Here is a 22,610-nt window from a genome sequence, read left to right on the forward strand (position 1 = left end):
AAGATGAAATACCCTCAAAACTTCTTTCTTTAAGAATTTTTATCCTTTTCTGAAGTGCATTTTTTTCTTTCAATGTGTGTAAGTACTTACAGTTCTTAGCTCTTCCTGCTTAGCTATTGCTCAAACAGGAGAAAACATTTTTTTAATAAAAAGCATTAACTAATTTAAAGTTAATTTCCGTGTATTTACTAAGGAAAAGTCATTTGGCAGGAGAACACCAAACTTCACAGAACTAAAGAGTTGCATCGTGGTGCCTGGTGACTGATACCTATAGTTTACGCCACTGTCCTTGAGAAATTGATTTTTTTAAACTTGTGATTAACACCATCTAAAGTTAAATTTTAAAATATGTGTCTTTTCTGTTACATGTAAGGAAATCTCCATTTTCATGCCTTCTGTATATCTGAGATTTTAACCGTATACTCAGCCACCCAGATAGCCTAAACCTAAGATAAAACTCTGTGATAAATGCTCTCGGATCCTGGCCTTTGTTCACTGATTTCTAGAGTAACAGAAAACACCTGCCTACATTTTCTTCTTTCCTTAGATATGTTGGTGATTCTCATGGGATCTAGCTAATATTCTCTGTAAACATTCCAATTGCTCTACAGAACACAGGGCTTCTGTTTCTTTAAGAACAGGTACAACTGACAGAAATGATCCTTATGACATTAAAACGGCAACAGGGTTACTTGAGGTTTATCACAAGGGTGAGGAATGTGCTAGAAAGTGAGGCAGGGATCAGGAGGTACTTTGGGGTTTTGAACAGTCTCATTTCAGACATCAATTTAGGTCCATATTGGTGAGTTGGCCTATAAGATGTTCCACTCCAGGAATTCAAGTTCATAATCTATTTTCAGGAATGGTTTTGTGGATCTGGCTCTGACTTCTTGGCCCAGTGTACTGCACTGACACACCATGCCTTGCTAGAAAACAGGACAGCTCTCAAAAATTATGGGTAGAATAGAAATTCCTATAAAAAATGTTTTTTCATTTACAAATGCTGAGTATATCTTGATCTTCCTGTTAATACTTTTTTAAAGAGAGAAAGTGTAGCATGTCATCCTCCAGAGTTAAAAATGAGTCTTCATGGCAGATAGGAAATTGTCAGGTGTACACATGATAATCAGGGTTAACCATTAGGATTAATGTAGTCTTTTTTTTCTTTCAGTTAAATGTCACTTTATTGTCTTTGTCCATTTAATGTGACAGAAATGAGAAAGCCATGATATTTATGGGTTGTCCCTTTGCAGGTCACTTTTGTTTTCTTCCTAAATGCTTGACAGTTTTTTTATTTTATCAAATATATATCACAGTGGTTCAACAGTCCCTCCCTCCTCCCCACACCCCCACCCAGTCCCCTCCACCTTGGTAACCACTAGTCACTTCTCAGTGTCTATGAGTCTAATGCTGTTTTGTTCCTTCTGTTTTGCTTTGTTTTTATGTTCCACAAATAAGTGAAATCATATGGTATTTGTCTTTCTCTACCTGGCTTATTTCACTTAGCATAATACCCTCTAGCTCCATTCATGTTGTTGCAAATAGCAGGATTTCTTTTCTTTTTATGGTTGAATAATATTCCATTGTGCATATGTGCCACATCTTCTAAGATTAATATATTCTTTCTGTCAGCTGAGAAGGAGTATCGTCGGCTCAGTGAAATCTAGTAACTATGTTTGGAAATCTCCCCAGCCATATTATCTCTTTCTGTGTTACAGAAGCAGGAATTCCACACAAGCCATTCTAAGAATTTAGGAATAATGGTAATGAGATGGGAGGGACTAGGCTCCTACAAACAAGCAGACAGTTTGGTGTGTTTTTTTCCTTTACTTTCTACTAACAGAAGAAAAAAGTAGGGTTTTGGTAGAAATACAGAATGTGTTGAAAAAAGTTATTCTACAAGCTTAATATTTAAATGGTATGATATATCCAAGAATACTTTTAAGAGTGGAAAATTACATGAAGCCTTAAAAAGTACCCATTGACTACCAAAATAAATACATGGATATCTGTAATCAAAAGTTCTCCATTTCATTTATAAATCCATTTGTATATGAAGAAATCAAAGAAAAGAACTTTATAAATGCTTATAAGCAAGAGTTACTACATTCTGGGGTTCTTTTTGAAAATAGTGTAGTAACAGCAATTGTGTTTTTATTTTGGATAAAACTTAGTTTTTTTTAATATATTTGTTTTAATTGAAGTATGGTTGATGTACAATCTTACTTTGGTTTCAAGTGTACAACACAGTGGTTCAACACTTAACCGTATTATTAAATCCTCATCCCAACTAATACAGTTACTGTCAACATAGGAAGATGTTACAGAACCATTGACTATATTCTCCATGTTGCACTTCTATTCCTGTGACCAGTTTATATTATGATTGAGATTTTTGTGCCCCTTTATCCCCATCACTCACATCCCCCACCCATCTCAACCCTTCCCCCATGGGAACCACCAGTCATTTCTAAGTGTCTATGAATCTATTGCTGTTTTGTTCATTTGTTCATTTGTTTTTATATTTCACTTACACCATAATGCCCTTTAGGTCTGACTATGTTATCACAAATGGAATTATTTCTTTCTCTTTTATGGCTAAATAATATTCCACTGTGTATATCTATCAAGTCTTCTTTATCCATTCATCTGTTGATGGGCACTTAGGTTGCTTCCATATTTTGGCTGTTGTAAATAAAGCAGCAGTAAACATAGGGGTACATTTATCTCTCTGATCAGGGATTTTGTTTTCTTCAGGTAAATTCCTAGGAGTGGAATTACTGGGTCATATGGTATTTCTATTTTTAGTTTTTTGAGGAACCTCCATACTGCTTTCCACAGTGGTTATGCCAGTTGACATTCCCAGCCAGCAGTGTCAGAGGGTTTGCTTTTCTCCACATCCTCACCAACACTTGCTTTTTCTTGCCTTTTGGATGGTGGCCATTCTAACTAGTGTGAGTTGATATCATTGTGGTTTCGATTTTCGTTTCCCTGATGATTAGTGATGTGGAGCATCTCCATGTGCCTGTTGGCCATCTGTATTTCTTTGGAAAAATACCCGTTCAGGTCCTCTGCCCATTTTTTAATTAGGTTTTTATTTTTTTGATGTTGAGGCATATGAGTTCTTTATATATTTTGGATGTTAACCCCCTATCATTTATGAATATATTCTCCCATATCATAGATTGCCTTTTTGTTCTGCTGATGTTGTCCTTTGCTGTACAGAAGCTTTTTAGTTTGATGTAGTCCCACTTGTTCATTTTTTATTTTGTTTCCCCTGCCTGAGATGTGAAAGGAAAAAATTGCTCATATTTATGTTCAGGAGATTTTTGCCTGTTTTCTTCCAAGAGTCTTACATTTAGGTCATTAATCCATTTTGAGTTTACTTTTGGGTATGGAGTTAGGCAGTAATCCAAAAACTGTTAGTTATTTTAAATGTCTATTTTCTTTCCTTTTGGTTGAGATAACTTATGGTTCTGCTGGATTTTTGATAATCATGAAAAATCTATAGTAGGCATCTTATCTATTGCCTGCAATCCTGTCTTAGGCAACTATATCTATTTTTAATTAATACAAATGGAAAAGTATGTTATTTAATAAAAGATAATTTGATAGTAAAAGCTCTGAAAACATGAAGCTTATTGCTGGAAAATCATAAAATATAGCCCTAAATGATAGAAAAGGTGGGGACTACTAACCTATTTTTCCTTTGTACCACCATGAAAAATATATTCTTGAAATCAATGCACATATATTAAGGATCTTATATATGCTGGCAATTTACTAGGACCTCAGTTGATGCAAAGGTGATGTCTTTGTCCCAGCCCTCATAAACTAACCATCTGTTGGAGGTAAAGGTACATAAACTGATTATTAGAATCTAACAGAAGTTCCAGATAACACCGAAATACTTTTATTCCAGACCTGAAGATGCTGGATAAGATTTAACCACCTCTCAAATCTGTGATGCATGACTGAGCTCATTGAGAAAAAGGAAAATCTCCAGGTGTCAAAAACAAAGAGTGGGTGGAAAGGCACAGATGTGGTGTGTAAACTAATGCAGCAGTGGCCCCGAGGGGTTATGGGTAGTTATGGCCCAGTTATGACTAGGAGCATGGGCTTTATGCCTCCACAGGGGAAAGAAGTGAGACCCCAGGGTTATGGGAGGTGGAGAGTTGGAACTGAAGCACTCCCATGGGGTAGAATAGCCAGGAGTGCAACACAAGGGAAAGCAAGACTAATCCTGTTAAACGTTTACCACTGGTAGAGACAAAGCAGCTTTCCTCTGCCATGGCTCTGGGAAGGAACCCAGAGTCCCCTATAAAATATCAAAATTCTGAAGCCTGTACCTCCTGCGGTTTTCGAGTACAAATTTATACTACCATGTGGGAAGTTCCTACATGAAATATCCCATATTTATCTGCCCCTTTAGAGCCTAGCAGAGCAGTAGTACTGGTGGAATCCTTCAACAACCTAAATGGTACAGTATTCTCCTGAAAAAATTAGTATCCCTTAAGATGAGCTCACAATCAGTCCACTATGGGAAGATCTAACAGGAAGATTACCTCTCTAAAGACTTGATCCATAGAGGATCAATATTTTTTAAAGATTTTTAAAACAACTAAAGAGATAAAGTATAAGGATGATAAGGGAAGAATAATGGATGCAGCCTAGTGTGGTAGTTAAGAGTATGGGCTCTGAAAATTAAGATAAATGTCAGACTTCACAAAATGCTAATACCCCTAGTAAAGAGCATTCCTAAAAATTGAGAAGAAAATAATAATTTAATTGGGAGGGAAATGGTAGAAAGTTCTACATAGATGATCATAGAGAAGAAATGTAGATCAATTTGCTTATGCTGGGCATTTCATATAAATGGAATCATAAAATATGTGCCCCCTTCCGTGTGGCTTCTTTTACTCAGCACAGTATTTTCAAGTTTCTTCGAGGCTTGTTGCCTTTCTTTCTTTTTAAGGCTGAATGATATTCCATTATGGATAAACCACATTTTATTTATCCATCATAAGTTGTTGGATATTTGATTTATTTCTCCTTTTTTGGTATAATAATAGTGTCATGAGGATTTATGTACAATTTTTTGTTTGTGGAAATACGTTTTCAGTTATCGTGGGAATATACCTACGAGTGGAATTGCTGGGTCATAGGATAACTGCGTTTAACCTGTCAAACTGTTTTCCAAGGAATATATACCATTTTACAGTTCCACTAACATATAAGCATTCCTCCACATTCTCACCAACACTTGCTACTGTCTTTCACTTTTATTGTAGCCATTCTTGTAGATGTGATATGTTATTCTCATTGTTTTGATTTGTATCTCCCTAATGACTAGTGGTGTTGAACATCTTTTCATGTGCATATTGACCATTTGTAGATTTTTAGAGAAATGTTCATTCAAATCCTTAACCCATTTTTTAATTGTATTTTTTTCTTATTGAGTTGAGAGAATTCTGGATACAAATCTTGTATCAGATGTAGGATTTATAAATATTTTCTCCCATTGTGTGGGTTGTCTTCACTTTCTTGATGATAAAGTTTGCAGCATAAAGTATTTTAATTTTGATGAAGTCTAGTTTATTTGGCTTTTTCTTTTGCCTCTTGTACTCTTTTGGTGTCATTTCAGAAATCATTGCCTAACTAAGGTCATGAGTATTTACACCTATGTTTTCTTTATTTTTTATTTTTTTTTATTTTGGCATCATTAATCTACAATTACATGAAGAACATTATGTTTACTAGGCTCCCCCCTTCACCAAGTCCCCCCTACAAACCCCATTATAGTCACTGTCCATCAGCGTAGTAAGATGCTGTAGAATCACTACTTGTCTTCTCTGTGTTGTACAGCCCTCCCCGTGCCTCTATACATGCTAAATATTATGGATAGGCAGTAAAGTAATAGAATGTAAAACTTCAAAATAATGGTTTGAATAAAAATTTTGTTGGTCCATTCATTAGAAGTCAGGAAAGGGGGGTGGTGGGAAAAATACATGTAAGGTACATATGTGTGTATATATATATATATAAGAAGTTAGAAATAAATCTAAATATATCAGTAGGACATTAAAGGTGAAAGGTTAAATTTTATTGAAAACAGGTAGAACAACACAAAATCCAGCCATTAGCATATTTTTAAGTGCCCCCAGTATTTAAAATGTAACCTGCACAAGACAGGGACTTTGTTCATTTATGCAGCACCTAGAACAGTGTCAGATACCTAATGTTATGTTGCATGAATAAATATGCTATTGTTGAGAAAGTCTAAAAGAAAATGATACAGGATGAAAGGAAATGAGTAAAATAATTTTTAAAAAGATATGCTAAGCAGATACTAACCAAAAAGAAAGCAAGTAGATCTCTATGATTATTGAACAAAATAGGCAGAAAAATATTAGTTATAAAACTATTCTTTATATAATTATGAGGAAATAATTCACCTGAAAAATACAACAGACTTGAAGCTGGCTGCACCTAAAGATAAGGCTAGAAAGAGAAATTCACAAGTTCATAATCATATTGAGAAACTTACATCAAACAGATGAAAAAACAAGGATATAAAAGACTCAATTTGTGATCTTTATGGATATATGTAGAAAATTAGAATCAGAAAAAGAACATTCTTTAGAAGCTTACATAAAACATTTGTAAAGTGATCCTACTCAAAATCTTAGAACAAGCCCAACAGATGTCTTAAAAATTTATGCTATTATGACCCAGTTCTCCAAATATAATACAATAAATTAGAAATCAATAATAAAAATATACCAACTGAATTTCATACATTTGGAAATTTTTAAGCTCATTTTTAAACAATCATGAATCAAAGTATACATCCTAAAAGAAATTGTAAAATACTTAGAACAGTGAAAAATGCTATATACCAAAATTTGTGGGATGCTGCTAAAGGAGTTCTGTGGAGAAAATTATACCCTTAAAAGTATATATTAGAAGATTAAAAATTAATGAGCTAAGCATCACTCAAGAGATTAGAAAAAGAACAACAGAATAACCCTTTCCCCCAAAAAACAGAAAGGAAATAAAAGCAGATATTAATGAAACAGAAAGCAAACCATAAGGATTAACAAAACTGAAAGCTGCTTCTTAGAGAAGACTTACAAAATAGAATTTAGTGACTTAATTGGAACCGAAGGACAGAGTGACAGACTGTTCAAGAAACAGAGGCCAAATACAAGTAAACAGTATTTGGGAGAGGAATTGAAGACACATCAACAGTTACAAAAGAGACCTCTAAAAACCTAGGAAAATAGGAGGAACTGTTTGCCAATATGTAGCATGCCAAACCTGAGTAGTCCTTGAATTCAACGAATTGAAATCAGTTTAAAACTTCCTACCAGCAGATACAAAAGCTCATTGTTTTTAGAGTTAGTTCCACCAAAGATCAAACAGCAAATAGTTTCTACATTGTAACAATTGTTCAAAAATACAATAAAAGGAAAGTTCCCAGACTTACTTCATGAGTTTAGTATAACTTTGATGCTAAAACAAGAATTCATAGGCCAATATCATCTACAAGTATAGACATAAAAATTCCAAATATCAGCAAATTCAGCAATGTGTGGAAATACTACCCTAGTATTAGGTATAGTTCATCTCAGGAATTGGGGAATAGTTTAATATTTAGATTCAGAGTAAAGAAGAATAGGATAATCTCACTGTATCACCAAAAAGCCTTGAGAAAATGAGGCAGGAGTGGTCAGATGTGGCTGTGAGTGAAGGGCCTTGACTCGCTGTTTGCTGAGCTGGTCAGACGCCAGTGAGTGCCGCTGCCGGTGAGTAGATCGTCTTCTCAGGCAGGATAGTGTGGGATCAGATTTTCTGTTGGAAGGTAACTGGCAACAGTTTAGACAGCAGTAAAATGGTACACCAGTAGTAATACAGTAGTAAAGCAGTGCAGTTAATTATGGGGAAATAATTTGGTGTTGTTGGATGAAGAAGTTAGTGGGAAAGGAGGAGTCAGGAATGGTTCTGAGATTTTTTAGATTGTGCAACTTGGTGAATAATGAATATTAATGGAAAGAAGTACAAATTGGAGAGCTCTACCTGGGGAAGGAACGAGCTGCCCACAGTGCCTCTGCATAGTGATGTGTTTGACACTTGCTGCCCTTTATGTGATTCTTCATTATAAAGGTGTTCTTCATTGTGCCAATAAGAAGAAATAAGGTAAAGGAAATAGTGGAGCAGTTTGAAAGAGCAACTTGGTATTTATAGGGTGCCTCACAGACTACCTCTGTTGTATTCCTCTGTCACACGTACAGTATTTTTAGCTGGGATTTAATTTGATGTCCCTTTAGGTCTCTACTGAAGGATTAAGAAGCCTTTTTTAGGCTAGTAAACAGAGCCCAAAACTATAATTCTTAGATGCTTTACCAGTAATGAGAACATAATATACTCTTACATCATTATTTATATAAGCCTCAGAAATACTAAAGTGAGTGAAAAAAACATTTGAATATATTTGACCTTTCCATATCAAAAAAGGAGTAGATTTTTCTTGACAGGCATATACATTTTTTAATGCCATCATTGTTCATTGCTCTTTATTAAATTAAGTAAAAGTCTACTGGACATATGGATGTTCTTGTCCATTCTCACTCCTCTTTACCTTTCTGTGAACCCAGGTGTGTGTCTTAGGGACTTAAACTTTCTAACCATTCCAGCCACATGGCCAAACACAGGCTCTCACCTCTCAGGGAAGGCTGGCATTTGGAGGAAGAGTGATACATGACATAATGAATGATACTTAATTTTGACAACTCAAATTTGTCAGTTAACCTTATGTGCAAGTTTATTGTTTACAGCATTGTTTATAACAGCAAAATGTTAATAGTAATGTAAATGTAATCTAAATGTGCAACAAAATCAGCCAAGAGAATAAAGCAGCTCTTTGTTTACTGATACGTAAGGCTCTTCCAGGTGTACTTAAGTGGGAAATAATAGTGCAGAACGGTAAACAGAGTATGCTCCCATTTGTTTGGAAAAGTGTGTGTGTGCATGTAGGTGTGCACGCTTATATCACCATGCAATATCAGGAAATCTTTTTGGAATATACAAGAGAAACTGGAACTGCGATAGCCTATTGTAGAGGTGCTGTCAGGAGTAGGAAGTACTTATCCTTACTGTTACAAACTCATACCATATGAATGTACAAAAGTACTCAAAATAGCAATAATCAAGCTTCTTTTTAAAAATGTGGAAATGAGAAGAATTGGACAGCTTTTGGATTGCTGCAACAGAGGTTCATGGCTCCTTTTTTCTTGGTGCTGAATAGAAAGCATTTGCAAGGTAATAAGTTTCAAGACTTCATAAATAAACTAAAAATACTAATTATGGTCAGATTAAATTACCAAAGTGATTTATTTAAAAATCAAAATAAAATTATTTACTAGATGCACTTTTCTATTATATATTTCACAGTCCAGTTGAGAAAAAGGAAAATAGAATGTAAAGGTAACCTGACTGGCAGCTTTGGGGCTCAATTAAGTCATTTCTTGAAATCTTGTTCCTGTCTCTTACTACCACACTGCCTCATTTTCCCCAAAGCTGTTCAAGCAATAGAAAAGGAACTTTCCCAGCTAGAAGGATAGTCTTCTGTTAAGCATGTATAAGAAGACAGACATGTAGACCAGCTGAAGAATAATTAATGACCAATTTATATTATTTCATGAAATGAAGTTTAAAATTTGTTAATATTTCATTAATTTTTTTCACAGACATCTAAATATATTTACAGAAAAAAAGCACAGAGATTTACCTCACAGATATCTTGATGTTAAGTCTTAAAATTAACATCAATTCAGTAACCCTAACCTCTTTTAATTAAATTGGAAACTAATATATTTTTTTATTGAAGTATAGTTGATATACAGACTTATATTTGTTTCAGTTATACAACACAGTGGTTCAACAGTTTCCCATGTTATTGAATCCTCATCCCCACTAGTGTGGTTAATATCTGTCAACATAGATGTTACAGAATCATTGGGTATATTCTCCATGCTCTACTACCATCCCCATGACCAATTTATGACTGAGAATTTATGTGCGCCTTTGCCCCCTCACTGTCCTGAGCCACCCACCCACCCCAACCCTTCCCTCCATGGTAACCACCAGTTGTTTACCAGTGTCTCTGAGTCTACTGCTATTTTGTTCATTTTGTTTTGTTTTCATATTGCACAGGTAAGTCGAATCATATACTTGTCTTTCTCCTCCTGGCTTATTTCACTGAGTATAATGCCCTCTAGGGTCCATCCATGTTGTTGCAAATGGTAGATTTCCTTTTTTTTTTAATGGCTGAATAATATTCCATTGCATATATATACCAAATCTTCTTCATCCATTCATCTATTGATGGACACTTCGTTGCTTCCATAACTTGGCTATTGTAAATAATGATGTGATAAACATAGGGGTGCATATCTTTCTGATCAGGGATTTTGTTTTCTTCAGGTTAATTCCTAGAAGTGGGAATACTGGATCGAATGGTATTTCTATTTTTAGTTTTTTTGAGGAACCTCCATACTACTTTCCACAGTGTCTGCACCAGTTGACATTCCCACCAGCATTGTAGGATGGCTCCGTTTTCTCCACATCTTCACCAACATTTGTTACTACTTGTCTTTTGAATAGTGACCATCCTAACTGGTGTGAGGTGATATTTTGTTGGAGTTTTGATTTGCATTTCCCTGATGACTAGTGATGTGGAGTGTCTTTTCATGTGCCTGTTGGCCATCTGTATTTCTTCTTTGGAAAAATGTCTGTTCAAGTCCTCCACCCATTTTTTAATTGGTTTATTTGTTTTTTGGTGTTGAGGCATATGTGTTCTTTATATATTTTGGATGTTAATCCCTTATCGGATAAATTCTTCATGAATATATTCTCCCATACTGTAGGTTGCCATTTTGTTCTGCTGATGGTATCCTTTGCTGTACAGAGTTTTTTAGTTGGATGTATTCCCACTTGTTTATTTTTTATTTTGTTTCCCTTGTCTGAGGAGTTGTGATTGGAAAAACTGCTCATGCTTATGTTCAAGAGATTTTTGCCTATGTTTTCTTCTAAGAGTTTTATGATTTCATGTTTTATGTTTAGGTCTTTAATTCATTTTGAGTTTGCTTTTGTTTATGGAGTTAGATAGTAAACAGTGTCATTCTCTTGCATGTAGCTGTCCAGTTTTCCCAACACCAGTTATTGAAGAGACTGTCTTTTCCCCATTGTATATTCATGTCTCCTTTATTGTATATTAATTGACCATGGGTTTATATCTGTGCACTCTCTTCTGTTCCATTGATCTACAGGACTGTTCTTGTGCCAGTACCATACTGTTTTGATTACCAAAGCTTTGTAGTGTAGCTTGAAGTCAGGAAGCATAATGCCCCTAGCTTTGTTCTTCTTTCTCAGAATTTCTTTGGCTATTTGGGGTCTTTTGTGGTTCCATATGAATTTTAGAACTATTTCTTCTAGTTCATTGAAAAATGCCATTTGTATTTTGATAGGGATTGCATTGAATCTGTAGATTGCTTTAGATGGATAGCCATTTTGACAATGTTAATTATTCCTATCTATGAGGTTGGGATAGAATTTCCATTTCTTGGTGTCTTCTTTAATTTATCTTATATGAGTGTCTTACAGTTTTCAGAGTATAGGTCTTTTACCTCCTTGGTTAGGTTTATTCCTAGGTATTTTATTTTTTGTGCTGCAATTGGAAATGGAGTTATTTTCCTGATTTGTCTTTCTGTTAGTTTATTGTTAGTATATAGGAATGTAACAGATTTCTGTGTATTAACTTTGTATCCTGCAACTTTGCTGAATTCAGTATTCTAATAGTTTTTTGGTGGAGTCTTTAGGGTTTTCAACATATAAAATGTTTTCTGCAAATACTGACAGTTTAACTTCTCTTCCTTACCAATTTGGATGCCTTTCATCTCTTTGTTGTGTAATTGCTGTGGTTAGGACCCCCAGTTCTATGTTGAATAAAAGTGGTGAGAGTGGACAGCCTCGTCAGGTTCCCGATCTTAGAGGAAAAGCTTTAAGCCTTTCACTATTAAGTATGATGTTGACTGTGGGTTATGTTGAGGTATGTACCCTCTATATGCATTTTGTTGAGAGTTTTTATCATGAATGGATGTTGAATTTTGTCTTAGGCTTTTACAGCATGTATTGAGATGATCAAATGGTTTTTATCCTTTTTGTTAAGGTGGTGTATAACATTGATTGATTTGCAACTATTGTACCATCCTTGCACCCCTGGAATAAATCCCACTTGGTCATGATGGACGATCCTTTTGATAGATTTTTTTAATTTGATTTACTAATTTTTTTTAAAGATTTTTGTACCTGTGTTCGTCAGGGACGTTAGTCTGTAATTTTCTATTTTTGTATTGTTTTTGTCTAGTGTTGGTATTAAGAGTGATGCTGGCCTCATAGAATGAGTGTAGAAGTATTCCCTCCTCTTCTACTTTTTGAAATACTTTAAGATTGATGGATATTAGCTTCTCTTTAAATTTTTGGTAGAATTCATCTGTGAAGCCATCTGGTACTGGACTTTTGTTTGTTGAGAGTTTTTTGATAACCAGTTCAATTTTGTTACTAATAATTGGTCTGTTCAGATTTTCTGCTTCTTCCTGGGTCAGTATTGGAAGGTGGTACTTTTCTAGGAATTTTCCCATTTCTTCTAGGTTGTCCAGTTTATTGGCATATAATTTCTCATAGAATTCTCTAATAATGCTTTCTTTTCAGACTATTCCTTTTTAATTCTGATTTTGTTTATTTGTGTCCTCTCTTTTTCTCAATAAGTCTGGCTAGGGGGTTGTCTGTTTTATTTCTATTCTCAGAGAACCAGCTGTTAGTTTTGTTTACTTTTTTCTTTTGTTTTATTCTTCTCCATTTTATTTATTTCTGCTCTGATCTTTATTATGTGCCTCATTCTACTAACTTTGGGTTTAATTAGTTATTCATTTCCCAGTTTAATTGTGAGTATAGATGTTTATTTGGGATTGTTCTTGTTTCTTGAGGTCAGCCTGTATTGCCGTGTACTTCTCTTAGAACCACTTTTGCAGCATCCCACAAATTTTTGACTATTGTATTTTTGTTTTCATTTGTCTCCATGTATTGCTTGTTTTCTGTTTATATGTGTTCAGTGATCCATTGATTATTCAGAAACATGTTGTTTGGCCTCCATGTGTTTGAGATTTTGTTAAATTTATAAACAACATTGAACCTGATCCACCTATTAGAGTTGACAGAGATTATGCTTTTCTCATTTTGTATATCAAATACCAATGTAACAAATTAAGGTTTAATTAGATTCACTATAATAAAATTACTTCCAGAGTTTAATAACATGTGCAGAAATAATTGTAATACTTTCTTAAAAACAATTATGATTGGAATTAGTAAGGTTAAGATTTCTTTATGATATATTTTCTAAAATATCCCAGAACATTTATAAGTATTATTATTTCTAAAACTTATTTAGGTAGGTTTAATAGCATCATCACAAATGAAAAGCAAAGATTAGTGAAGAACCAGATAACTGATCAGAATTCAAACATTTTCTTGTAGTATCTGGGTTCAGATAACTAACATACACTGTTTTTTAAGTTAACTAAATATTTTTCTGTGAAATATAATTTCTGTAATGCCTTGTTTGGGCCTTGACATCTTAGTCTTAAAAGAAAAGATTACCAGGATAAATAGTAAACTACTTCTCTGGGATGGGTTGTATACCTATATGCATAGATAAGCATTTACAGCTAAGGAAGTTTATTTCACCAAGTTTCTTCCTTTCTTTTTTTTTTTTTTTCTTCCTATAATCTTACTCTTTATTTCACTGGGACCAAGGGACTTCAGCTGTCTGCACATACACATGGCATGGTTCAAGAGGGAAAATATTTGGATATAAAGTATCTTTTGTGTTAGTAAAACATGAAAGACTTAATCATTTTGCTTGTTGGCTTCATCTTAAGAAAAATGTAGTATGAGAGCTTAAGAGCAGAGTCATTTCTATAATCTATATCTTATCTAATGCTATATCAGCTGTCAGGAATTTAGTGCTCAACCCCATGACTATGCAGGCAACAGACTTCACACCAAATTTCTGGATGCTAGATCTAGGAGCACTGAAGTTTGATAATCTTCATGTCTTTTAGAAATAGAGATTTAAGTTCTTACAGCTATTTCTTCATTCCTTTACATGGATCAAATAATCTTTGGACTTATGTGTCCACTCTGATCAGGTCCTTTGGCTTCCATACTCATTCCTAAGAATAGTTGCAATGCATTCTGCCTTGAAAGTGGATTTGTGTGTGCTTTATTAGTACTTCTTTTTTAAGCTTTAATTTACCCTGTGTATCAGGTATTAAAGATTAAGTGTGTCATGTTCTATGGAAATACCTAGCCAAGTGTACTTAAGCTGCACATTCCTGTTAAAGTTGACATAGAAGGTTTCTTAACCAAATGAATAGAGCAGATGCTTTGCTCACTTTCTGGGTTCACCTCTTTGCCCTGTCCTCTCTCTTTACCCCTTTGCCAAGAGCTTCTGTGCAGACTTTGATTTGTCATGCAATGCCACACGATATAAGAAAGATTACTGTACATATTTTCAAGGTCACTGTAACTCATCTCAGAGAAATTTGATGTTACAGACAATTTTTGGATAAGTATTTTTTTTGCTATTATTATATATGCTGGAAGGAGGAACTGGCTTAGAAATGTGCATATATTAGGTGAAAATGTAAAGATCCTCAATGCCCAACAATATGGGACTCATTGAACATCTCTTCAACTGACTCTATGCAGCCAGTTAAAATTAGAATTTAGAATACTGTTTAATGACATGGAAAAAAGTTCATAATGCTGGTGACAGCTAAAATTTAGTGGGTGTTGATTTTATGCCATACACCTTGCTAAATACTTGTATTAACTATTAATTCAGTTAATCCTAACAAGAGTCTTATGGGGAGAAAGTATTGTTATTCTCATTTTAACAGTCAGGAAACTGAGGCTCAGAACATTTTAAGTAGCTTCTTCAAGTTTAAATAACTGGTTAGGGGCACAACTAGAAATCAAAGCCATGCAGTTTGGCTCAAAAGCCCTTGATCAGGTATCATTACATGAAAAAATTCTAAGGAAAAAATCTCTATAAAGTTTTTTATGGAACTAGACAAAAATTTTAATTCATCTAAAAAGAAAAGGTGTTGCAGATACTCAATCAAATTTTGACAAAGCAGAATTGGTGAAGGGGAAGCGCATGTCCTACCAGAGAGCAAAATATAAGATACAATAATTTTTAAATACAATATGGTAATAGAAATAAAGAAAAAGTCAGAAGAGCATGGCACTTTTTACGTTCATAATGAAGAGGCTGAATGGATACATCTAAATCTAATAATGATTATCACTTGATTAGAGATGGACAGGTGATTTTTCTTTTTCTTTTTTTATATTTATTTTTCAGATTATCTACAGTGAACATTTTTACAAGTTTATCTTTAAAGGTTTAAAAACAAGGTTTTAACAGTATTCTGTTAGTTCAGTGAATACTGTTGCATTTGATGAATTGTTTCCTCTACAAAGTGATTTCTCTAAAATATTTAATTTTAATGTCAACATTTTGTAAATAAATTATATATACTATACACAATTCATTTATTCAGGGCATAAGTTAACCAATCACACAGAATCACCAATATAGACCTTCTTTTTGGCAAACATGGAGAAACGGCAATGGAATAAGCCTCTCCTAATGGTTGAGGGAAGGATTTCAGAATCTGACTTATTTTCAAAACATGGATTGTTTATTGATGGTATAAAGAAAAGCTGCTGAATTTTACATACGTAGCTTCTGTCTGATCACCATACTAAGCTTCTTTATACATTTTTCAATTAATAGTTTCTCATTTAGTTTTTCAATTAATAGTTTTTCAGTTGATTCTCTTGGATTTTCTAGGTATTTAATCATTTCATTTATAGATAATGATAACTTTTTTCCACAGTTTATAGTCTGTATGTTATATAACATCCAGAAAAAAATGGAATGGTTGTTAAAAAGGATGAGTAGCTCTTACAGTATCATGGAGAATGGGTCCTATATCTCAGGAAGTGAAAAAATAGAGCTGCAGAGCCCTCCTATGTACAGTATAATCCAGCCATTACTTTAAAAAAAATAAGGCACTGCATAAAATGCTTACTTTGGGAAGATTATTCATTTCCCTTAAAATTCTTGCTCTGCTGGAGGTGCTGGTCTTAGTTTGCTCAGACTGCCTAAACAAAATACCATAGACTGGATGGCCTGAACAGTAGAAACTCATTTTTTCACAATTCTGGAGGCTGGGAAGTCCAGACCAAGGTGCTAGCTGATTCATTTCCTGGTGAAAGCTGTCTTCCTGGCTTGCAAAAGGTGCCTTCTTACTGTGTCCTCACATGACAGAGAGAAAGCATGATCTCTCTCTTCCTCAAAAGTCCACAGTCGTACTAGGTTAGGACCCCACCCTTATAACCTCATTTAATTGTAATTAGCTCCTAAAGACTCCATCTTGAGATACAGTCCTACTGGGAATTAGGGCTCCAATATGAGTTTAGGGGGACATGGTTCAGTCTGTTGCAGTGCCTCAACTTCTTTTTCCCCAGTATCTTCCATAATTCTATTTTATTTCAGACAGGATTGGTTTTATCCTTTCTAAAACATTCTCAAGGTATATATTACTTTACAGTGTATTACAGAAATTTTACCCGAATTTAACTGTATCAATCATTTCCTCTTAGACACAAAATCGAATGAAGCTAATGGCCGACAACTATGAGGATGACCACTTCAAATCCTCCCATTCCAGTCAGACCAATCATAAACCCTCCCCAGACCAGGTAAGACTGCTCTTGAGTGTTTTAGAAAAACCAGTATGCTTTCATTTTTCTGTATATTGGACTAGCATGTTACAAATTTGGGAGTATAAGTTAGTTAAAAAAAATCAGTTTTTGAAAATTCCTTCACTCTTTTTTTTAAAAAACACAGTTTCAGTTTCTGTATGGAAAAGTAATGTATTCTGAATGTATTAAGAGGAAATACTCAAAAGATTTGAGGACAATAAAGAATCCTTGAATTGGGTTGAGAAAATTTAATCTTCTCAGAGATATCTACCAATTCTAACTGTCCTGCTTTTCTTATTAAAGAAATAATGCATTATTTTAAAAAGCAGGACTCTTGTGAGCTCAGTGAGGCACAACTCAGTGTAGGGGTAACTATTGTTTAATTGAAAAATTTTAAATCTCTGCTCATCACCTCTTAAACATGAAGATTGAAATGTAGTTTCTTCACTCCCTTTGCTTAGTAGATCTCCCAAGCTTATGTCATTGTCAAGGAAAATTGTTCCCTTCAACTTCTCATTAATGCAAAAGAGTCATTGATGAGTCTGAAGGGGACTGTATTCAACTCCAGTTTTTCTAAGAAGGGAACGCTCCCCAGATCTTGAAAATGATGGATGGGGGAGAGTAGCAAACAAATGACCTCATATCCCATTGCCAAAAATCAGATTTCAGCATCTCCATCACACTCAGTCTTCAAATATATAGCTGAGGGGAAAATAATAATAATAATAATGGTTAAGTAATTACATCCGTATGACTAAAGAGTCCAGGGGAACTCCCCCATCTCCTCTTAAGTGATAGCCAGGGCATTGTCTTAGAAGAAACATTGCAAGTGAAAGAAGCAATAATATCCAAATGTCAAGTTTTTTCTAACATTCAGAAGGTATAGTCATGGTATAGTGACATTTTCTAAGCCAGTTGAGGCAAGTCTTATATTTTAGAAGGAAAACAGTTACCAGTCTTCAGTGTTGGCAAAGTGGAGAGTGGCTTCCTGATGTCAGTGGTCTTCCCCTGCCAAGAAATAGCTTGTCTTTCTCTGCTTTCTTCTTGATACCTGGAAATAAATTTTTCTAGTGTGTATCAAATAAATATTAGATCCTTTCCTTGAGAAAGTTTTTGATAATAAATACAAGGAATTGGGTGCCTGGGACTAGTAGGAAGCAAACAGAAATGGAGAAAGTTTAAAGAAAAGGCAAAAAATAAGAAAAGCCTCCAACTTGATAATTTTACCCAAATTCAGCCCTGGGATAGAGACAGCATCTTAAAAAGGAGGAAGCATAGAAGTGCAGTGACAAACTAATTACTAATTTTGGTAGTGTGAGGAATTAAAATCTAATATTTAAAAAGTCAAGAAATTAGAGACCATTTTCTTCTACTACATTATGCTTATGTCTTTTTTTCAAATACTAACCAGCTCTTTTTCATTCCCATGCTGCTCTGGGGCATTGTTCCTTTGTCATCTCCCTCCCATAGGATGAGGAGGAGGGTATATGGGCATAGCCAATCAGATGCTCTTAGCTCAGCCATTTTGTTCAGAACGGTGAGAAACAGCTTTCCTTAACTATAGAAATGTTTTCTGTTTGTTTGTTTGTTTGTTTGTTTTAACACAATCATTCTCACTCCTTTTTTCTCTGTAATTCATTGAAATCGTTTTGTTTGCTGTTTTCTCATTTTCACATGATTCCTGTGTGTATTGCTATGCTTCTGACATAGTGGGGTTTGGGTTTTGTGACTTCTTTTCCCTGTTGTGTGTTAATAGTCACTTTTATAATTTCTTTTTATACATTTTTGGAAGAACTTCCAGGGCATGAACTAAATTTCTCCTGTGTGACTTTATTAATAAATTACCAATCTGGTGTGATTTTTGTACAGTGTCCTGGTAAAGTTTACAGTGAGGGACTTTTATCAAACTGGAAACAGAAAATTGATCAAATTTTCTGCCAGTAGGTTTGGGATGTATATTTTTTATGATAATTATATAGTTTTTAAGTAAAACTGTACTGTGAACTAAAGCATTTTGTTTTTATCTATAAAAGATGTTCTGAATTCTCAGGGTCAATAATTCTTACAGAAATCCTATCCGCTCTAGGACATCCCCTAGGGATTTGACATTACTCTCAAACTGTCCTTAAAAATAAGGAGAAATAAAGAAGTTGAAAAAGAATTTTTTAAAAGTCAGTCTAAAGAATTCTTTTTCCTCTCTTCCCTGGATTGCTGCTGTGTTGAACAGTTGCCAGGACACTGTCTAGATTCTCCTTCCCAGGCCAATTGGCTGGAAAATATAGGCCAGCTGCGGCAGTATCACCCTTTGATCTAATGCCCTAGAGGTTTGACTAAGGAACTTTTCTTAGAAAAAATAATAATTATGATTAATAAGTTCACACATATTGATGGCCTTGCACTCCCCCAGTTCACTGACCATGCTTACTGGTGAGCTCACTCTTTTGGAGTCAGTTCTCCCTGAAATGTCCGTGTCTTGGTGTTATATTTCTTAAAATGATGAGGACACGTGTAGACCTTTCACTAGCAAACAGCGCCAAGAAGAATGATGAGGTAAGTTGCGGAGAGGGGCTTGTACCGTAAAGATGGGAAGCTTTCCGAATGACTTTATCCTTAGGGTGTGAAAGGTGAAATGCACAAAGTTAACCAAAAAGCTCTTTGGGTTAGAATGCTGCATGCCAGACCAAGCTAAAGCTGAGGAAATTAGTGTGCTAATTCTCTTTATCTCCACTACATCCCAAAAGGGTAGTTATTTGTCATCATGAAGCGTATGGGGGCCATACAGTAGCTGAGTGTGGTTCGCCAGTGTGCTCCTCCTAAATGAATCTGCCTCGTCCGTTTCTGCAGAGCATAACGTTGGTGTGCCTTAGCAGGAAGCGCCTTCCCCACATTTGAGAACAGGATTGTGTTTCAGCTGTATACCTTTCTTCTCGCCAGTCAGAGAAAACGTGTTAGTGCTATAGGAAACAAGGCCCTAGATAACTTCGCCAGAAGACTGAAAAGTAAACATACCTTCATACAGACTTGTTCCTGAAGTCTCTGTTTTCCTTCCTCTTCTCCTGTAGTAGAATACCTCCTAGCAAAAGTTCAAATGCTACTGATTTTGTGTATTTTTTCAGTTGCTCTGTTGAGCTTGCTGCATTAACAATAACAGCCATTGGTTTACCACAGTACAGTTGCAATTACCTGAAGTTTCTATGAGAAGATATCAGAAATTTTCTAAAATATGCTGTAAATACCATTATGTCATATAGGTTTTACCTAAAGAAATGCATGAATGGCCCTAAAACATTGCAGAGGTCTTGACTTGCTTACCAGTTTCCTTCACTTGTTTCCCTGCTAATTCTTCAGGGGACAGATTTTCTTAAAATTTCAAACTTTTGAAATTGATGATTTATCCTATCAAACTTAAAAATGTATCTGAAACATTTCATAAAACACCATATAGATCAGCAAAGTATGAACCTTACTAGATGTAATCAGTACTCAGATAGGAAGAGAATCATGGAAGTACAGTGCTGAGAGGGATCTACTCCATTTCATAAGAAGTGGTAGAGCGTAATGGTTAGGAGTTTAGGCTTTGGAGCAGAATGCCTGTGGTTCCTAACACCACCTTGTTAGCTTGTCACTTTCCACAAGTTAGTCAGTCAGTCTCTACTTCAGTTTCATTTTTTGTTGTTATTTTTTTCTATTTTTTATTTTCTTTATTAAGGTATGATTGATATGCACTCTTATGAAGGTTTCACATGAAAAAACAATGTGGTTACTACATTTACCCATATTATCAAGACCCCACCCATACCCCAATGCAGTCACTGTCCATCAGTGTAGTAAGAGGCCACAGATCCACTATATGCCTTCTCTGTGATACACAGTTCTCCCCATGATACCCCACACCATGTGTACTAAACATAATACCCCTCAATGCCCCTCTCCCTCCCTCCCCACCCGCCCTCCCACACCACTCCCCTTTGGTAACCACTAGTTCATTCCTGGGGTCTCTGAGTCTGCTGCCATTTTGTTCCTTCAGTTTTGCTTCATTGTTATACTCCACAAATGAGGGAAATCATTTGGCATTTGTCTTTCTCCACCTGGATTCTTTCACTGATCATAATGTCCTCCAGCTCCATCCATGTTGTTGCAAATGGTAGGATTTGTTTCTTTCTTATGGCTGAATAGTATTCCATTGTGTATATGTACCACATCTTCTTTACCCATTCATCTACTGATGGACACTTAGGTTGCTTCCAGATCTTGGCTATTGTAAAAAGTGCTGTGATAAACATAGGGATGCATATGTCTTTTTGAATCTGAGAAGTTGCATTCTTTGGGTAAATTCCAAGGAGTGGGATTCCAGGGTCAAATGGTATTTCTATTTTTAGTTTTTTGAGGAACCTCCATATTGCTTTCCACAATGGTTGAACCAGCGTACATTCCTACCAGCAGTGTAGGAGGGTTCCCCTTTCTCCACATCCTCACCAGCATTTGTTGTTCTTAGTCTTTTCGATGCTGGCCATCCTTACTGGTGTGAGGTGATACCTCATTGTGGTTTTGATTTTGCATTTCCCTGATGATTAGTGATGATGAGCATCTTTTCATGTGTCTGTTGGCCATCTGAATTTCTTCTTTGGAGAACTGTCTCTTCATATCCTCTGCCCATTTGTTAATTGGGTTAATTGCTTTTTGGATGTTGATGCGTGTAAGTTCTTTATATATTTTGGATATTAACCCTTTGTCGGATATGTCATTTACAAATATATTCTCCCATACTGTAGGATGACTTTTTGTTCTGTTGATGTTGTCCTTTGCCGTACAGAAGCTTTTTAGTTTGATGTAGTCCCATGAGTTCATTTTTACTTTTGTTTCCCTTTCTCGAGCAGATGGGTTCAGGAAGAAGTTGCTCATGCTTATATTCAGGAGGTCTTTACCTATGTTGTCTTCTAAGAGTTTTATGGTTTCAGGACTTACATTCAAGTCTTTAATCCATTTCAAGTTTACTTTTGTGTATGCGGTTAAACAGTAATCCAGTTTCATTCTCTTGCATGTAGCTGTCCAGTTTTGCAAAACACCAGCTGTTGAAGACACAGTCATTTCCCCATTGTATGTCTATGGCTCCTTTATCATGTATTAATTGACCATATGTGGTTGGGTTTATATCAGGGCTCTCTAGTCTGTTCCATTGGCCTATGGGTCTGTTCTTGTGCCAGTACCAAACTGTCTTGATTACTGTGACTTTGTAGTAGAGCTTGAAGTTGGGGAGCATAATTCCCCCTGCTTTATTCTTCCTTCTCATGATTGCTTTGGCTATTCGAGGTCTTTTGTGGTTCCATATGATTTTCAGGATGATTTTCTCTAGTTCATTGAAGAATGCTGTTGGTATTTTGATGGGAATTGCATTGAATCTATAAATTGCTTTAGGTAGGATGGCCGTTTTGACAATATTAATTCTTCCTATCCATGAGCACAGGATGTGTTTCCATTTATTGGTATCTTCTTTAATTTCTCTCATGAGGGTCTTGTAGTTTTCAGAGTATAGTCTTTCACTTCCTTGGTTAGGTTTATTCCTAGGTATTTTATTCTTTTTGATGCAGTTGTGAATGGAATTGTTTTCCTGATTTCCCTCTCTGCTAGTTCATTGTTAGTGTATAGGAATGCCACAGATTTCTGTGTATTAATTTTGTATCCTGCAACTTTGCTGAATTCAGATATTAGAT

The 22,610-nt window shown here is 35.3% G+C and overlaps 1 protein-coding gene across 13 annotated transcripts in view; it reads left to right on the forward strand.

Annotated features, from left to right (window-relative positions):
* ERC1 (ELKS/RAB6-interacting/CAST family member 1) overlaps positions 1-22,610 on the forward strand; it is a 724,558-nt gene that overhangs the window by 609,457 nt on the left and 92,491 nt on the right. For 11 of the 13 annotated variants that reach the window (XM_073222497.1, XM_073222500.1, XM_073222503.1 and 8 more), the window contains one exon: positions 16,798-16,896. In XM_073222497.1, coding sequence (XP_073078598.1) covers positions 16,798-16,896 — 99 coding nt within the window. Of the gene's footprint in view, positions 1-16,797; positions 16,897-18,369; positions 18,437-22,610 lie in introns of all 13 variants that reach the window. The other 2 variants (XM_073222506.1, XM_073222507.1) reach the window with 1 other exon arrangement.

This window comes from Manis javanica, chromosome 15 (assembly GCF_040802235.1).
Source record: "Manis javanica isolate MJ-LG chromosome 15, MJ_LKY, whole genome shotgun sequence".
Lineage (NCBI taxonomy): Eukaryota > Metazoa > Chordata > Mammalia > Pholidota > Manidae > Manis > Manis javanica.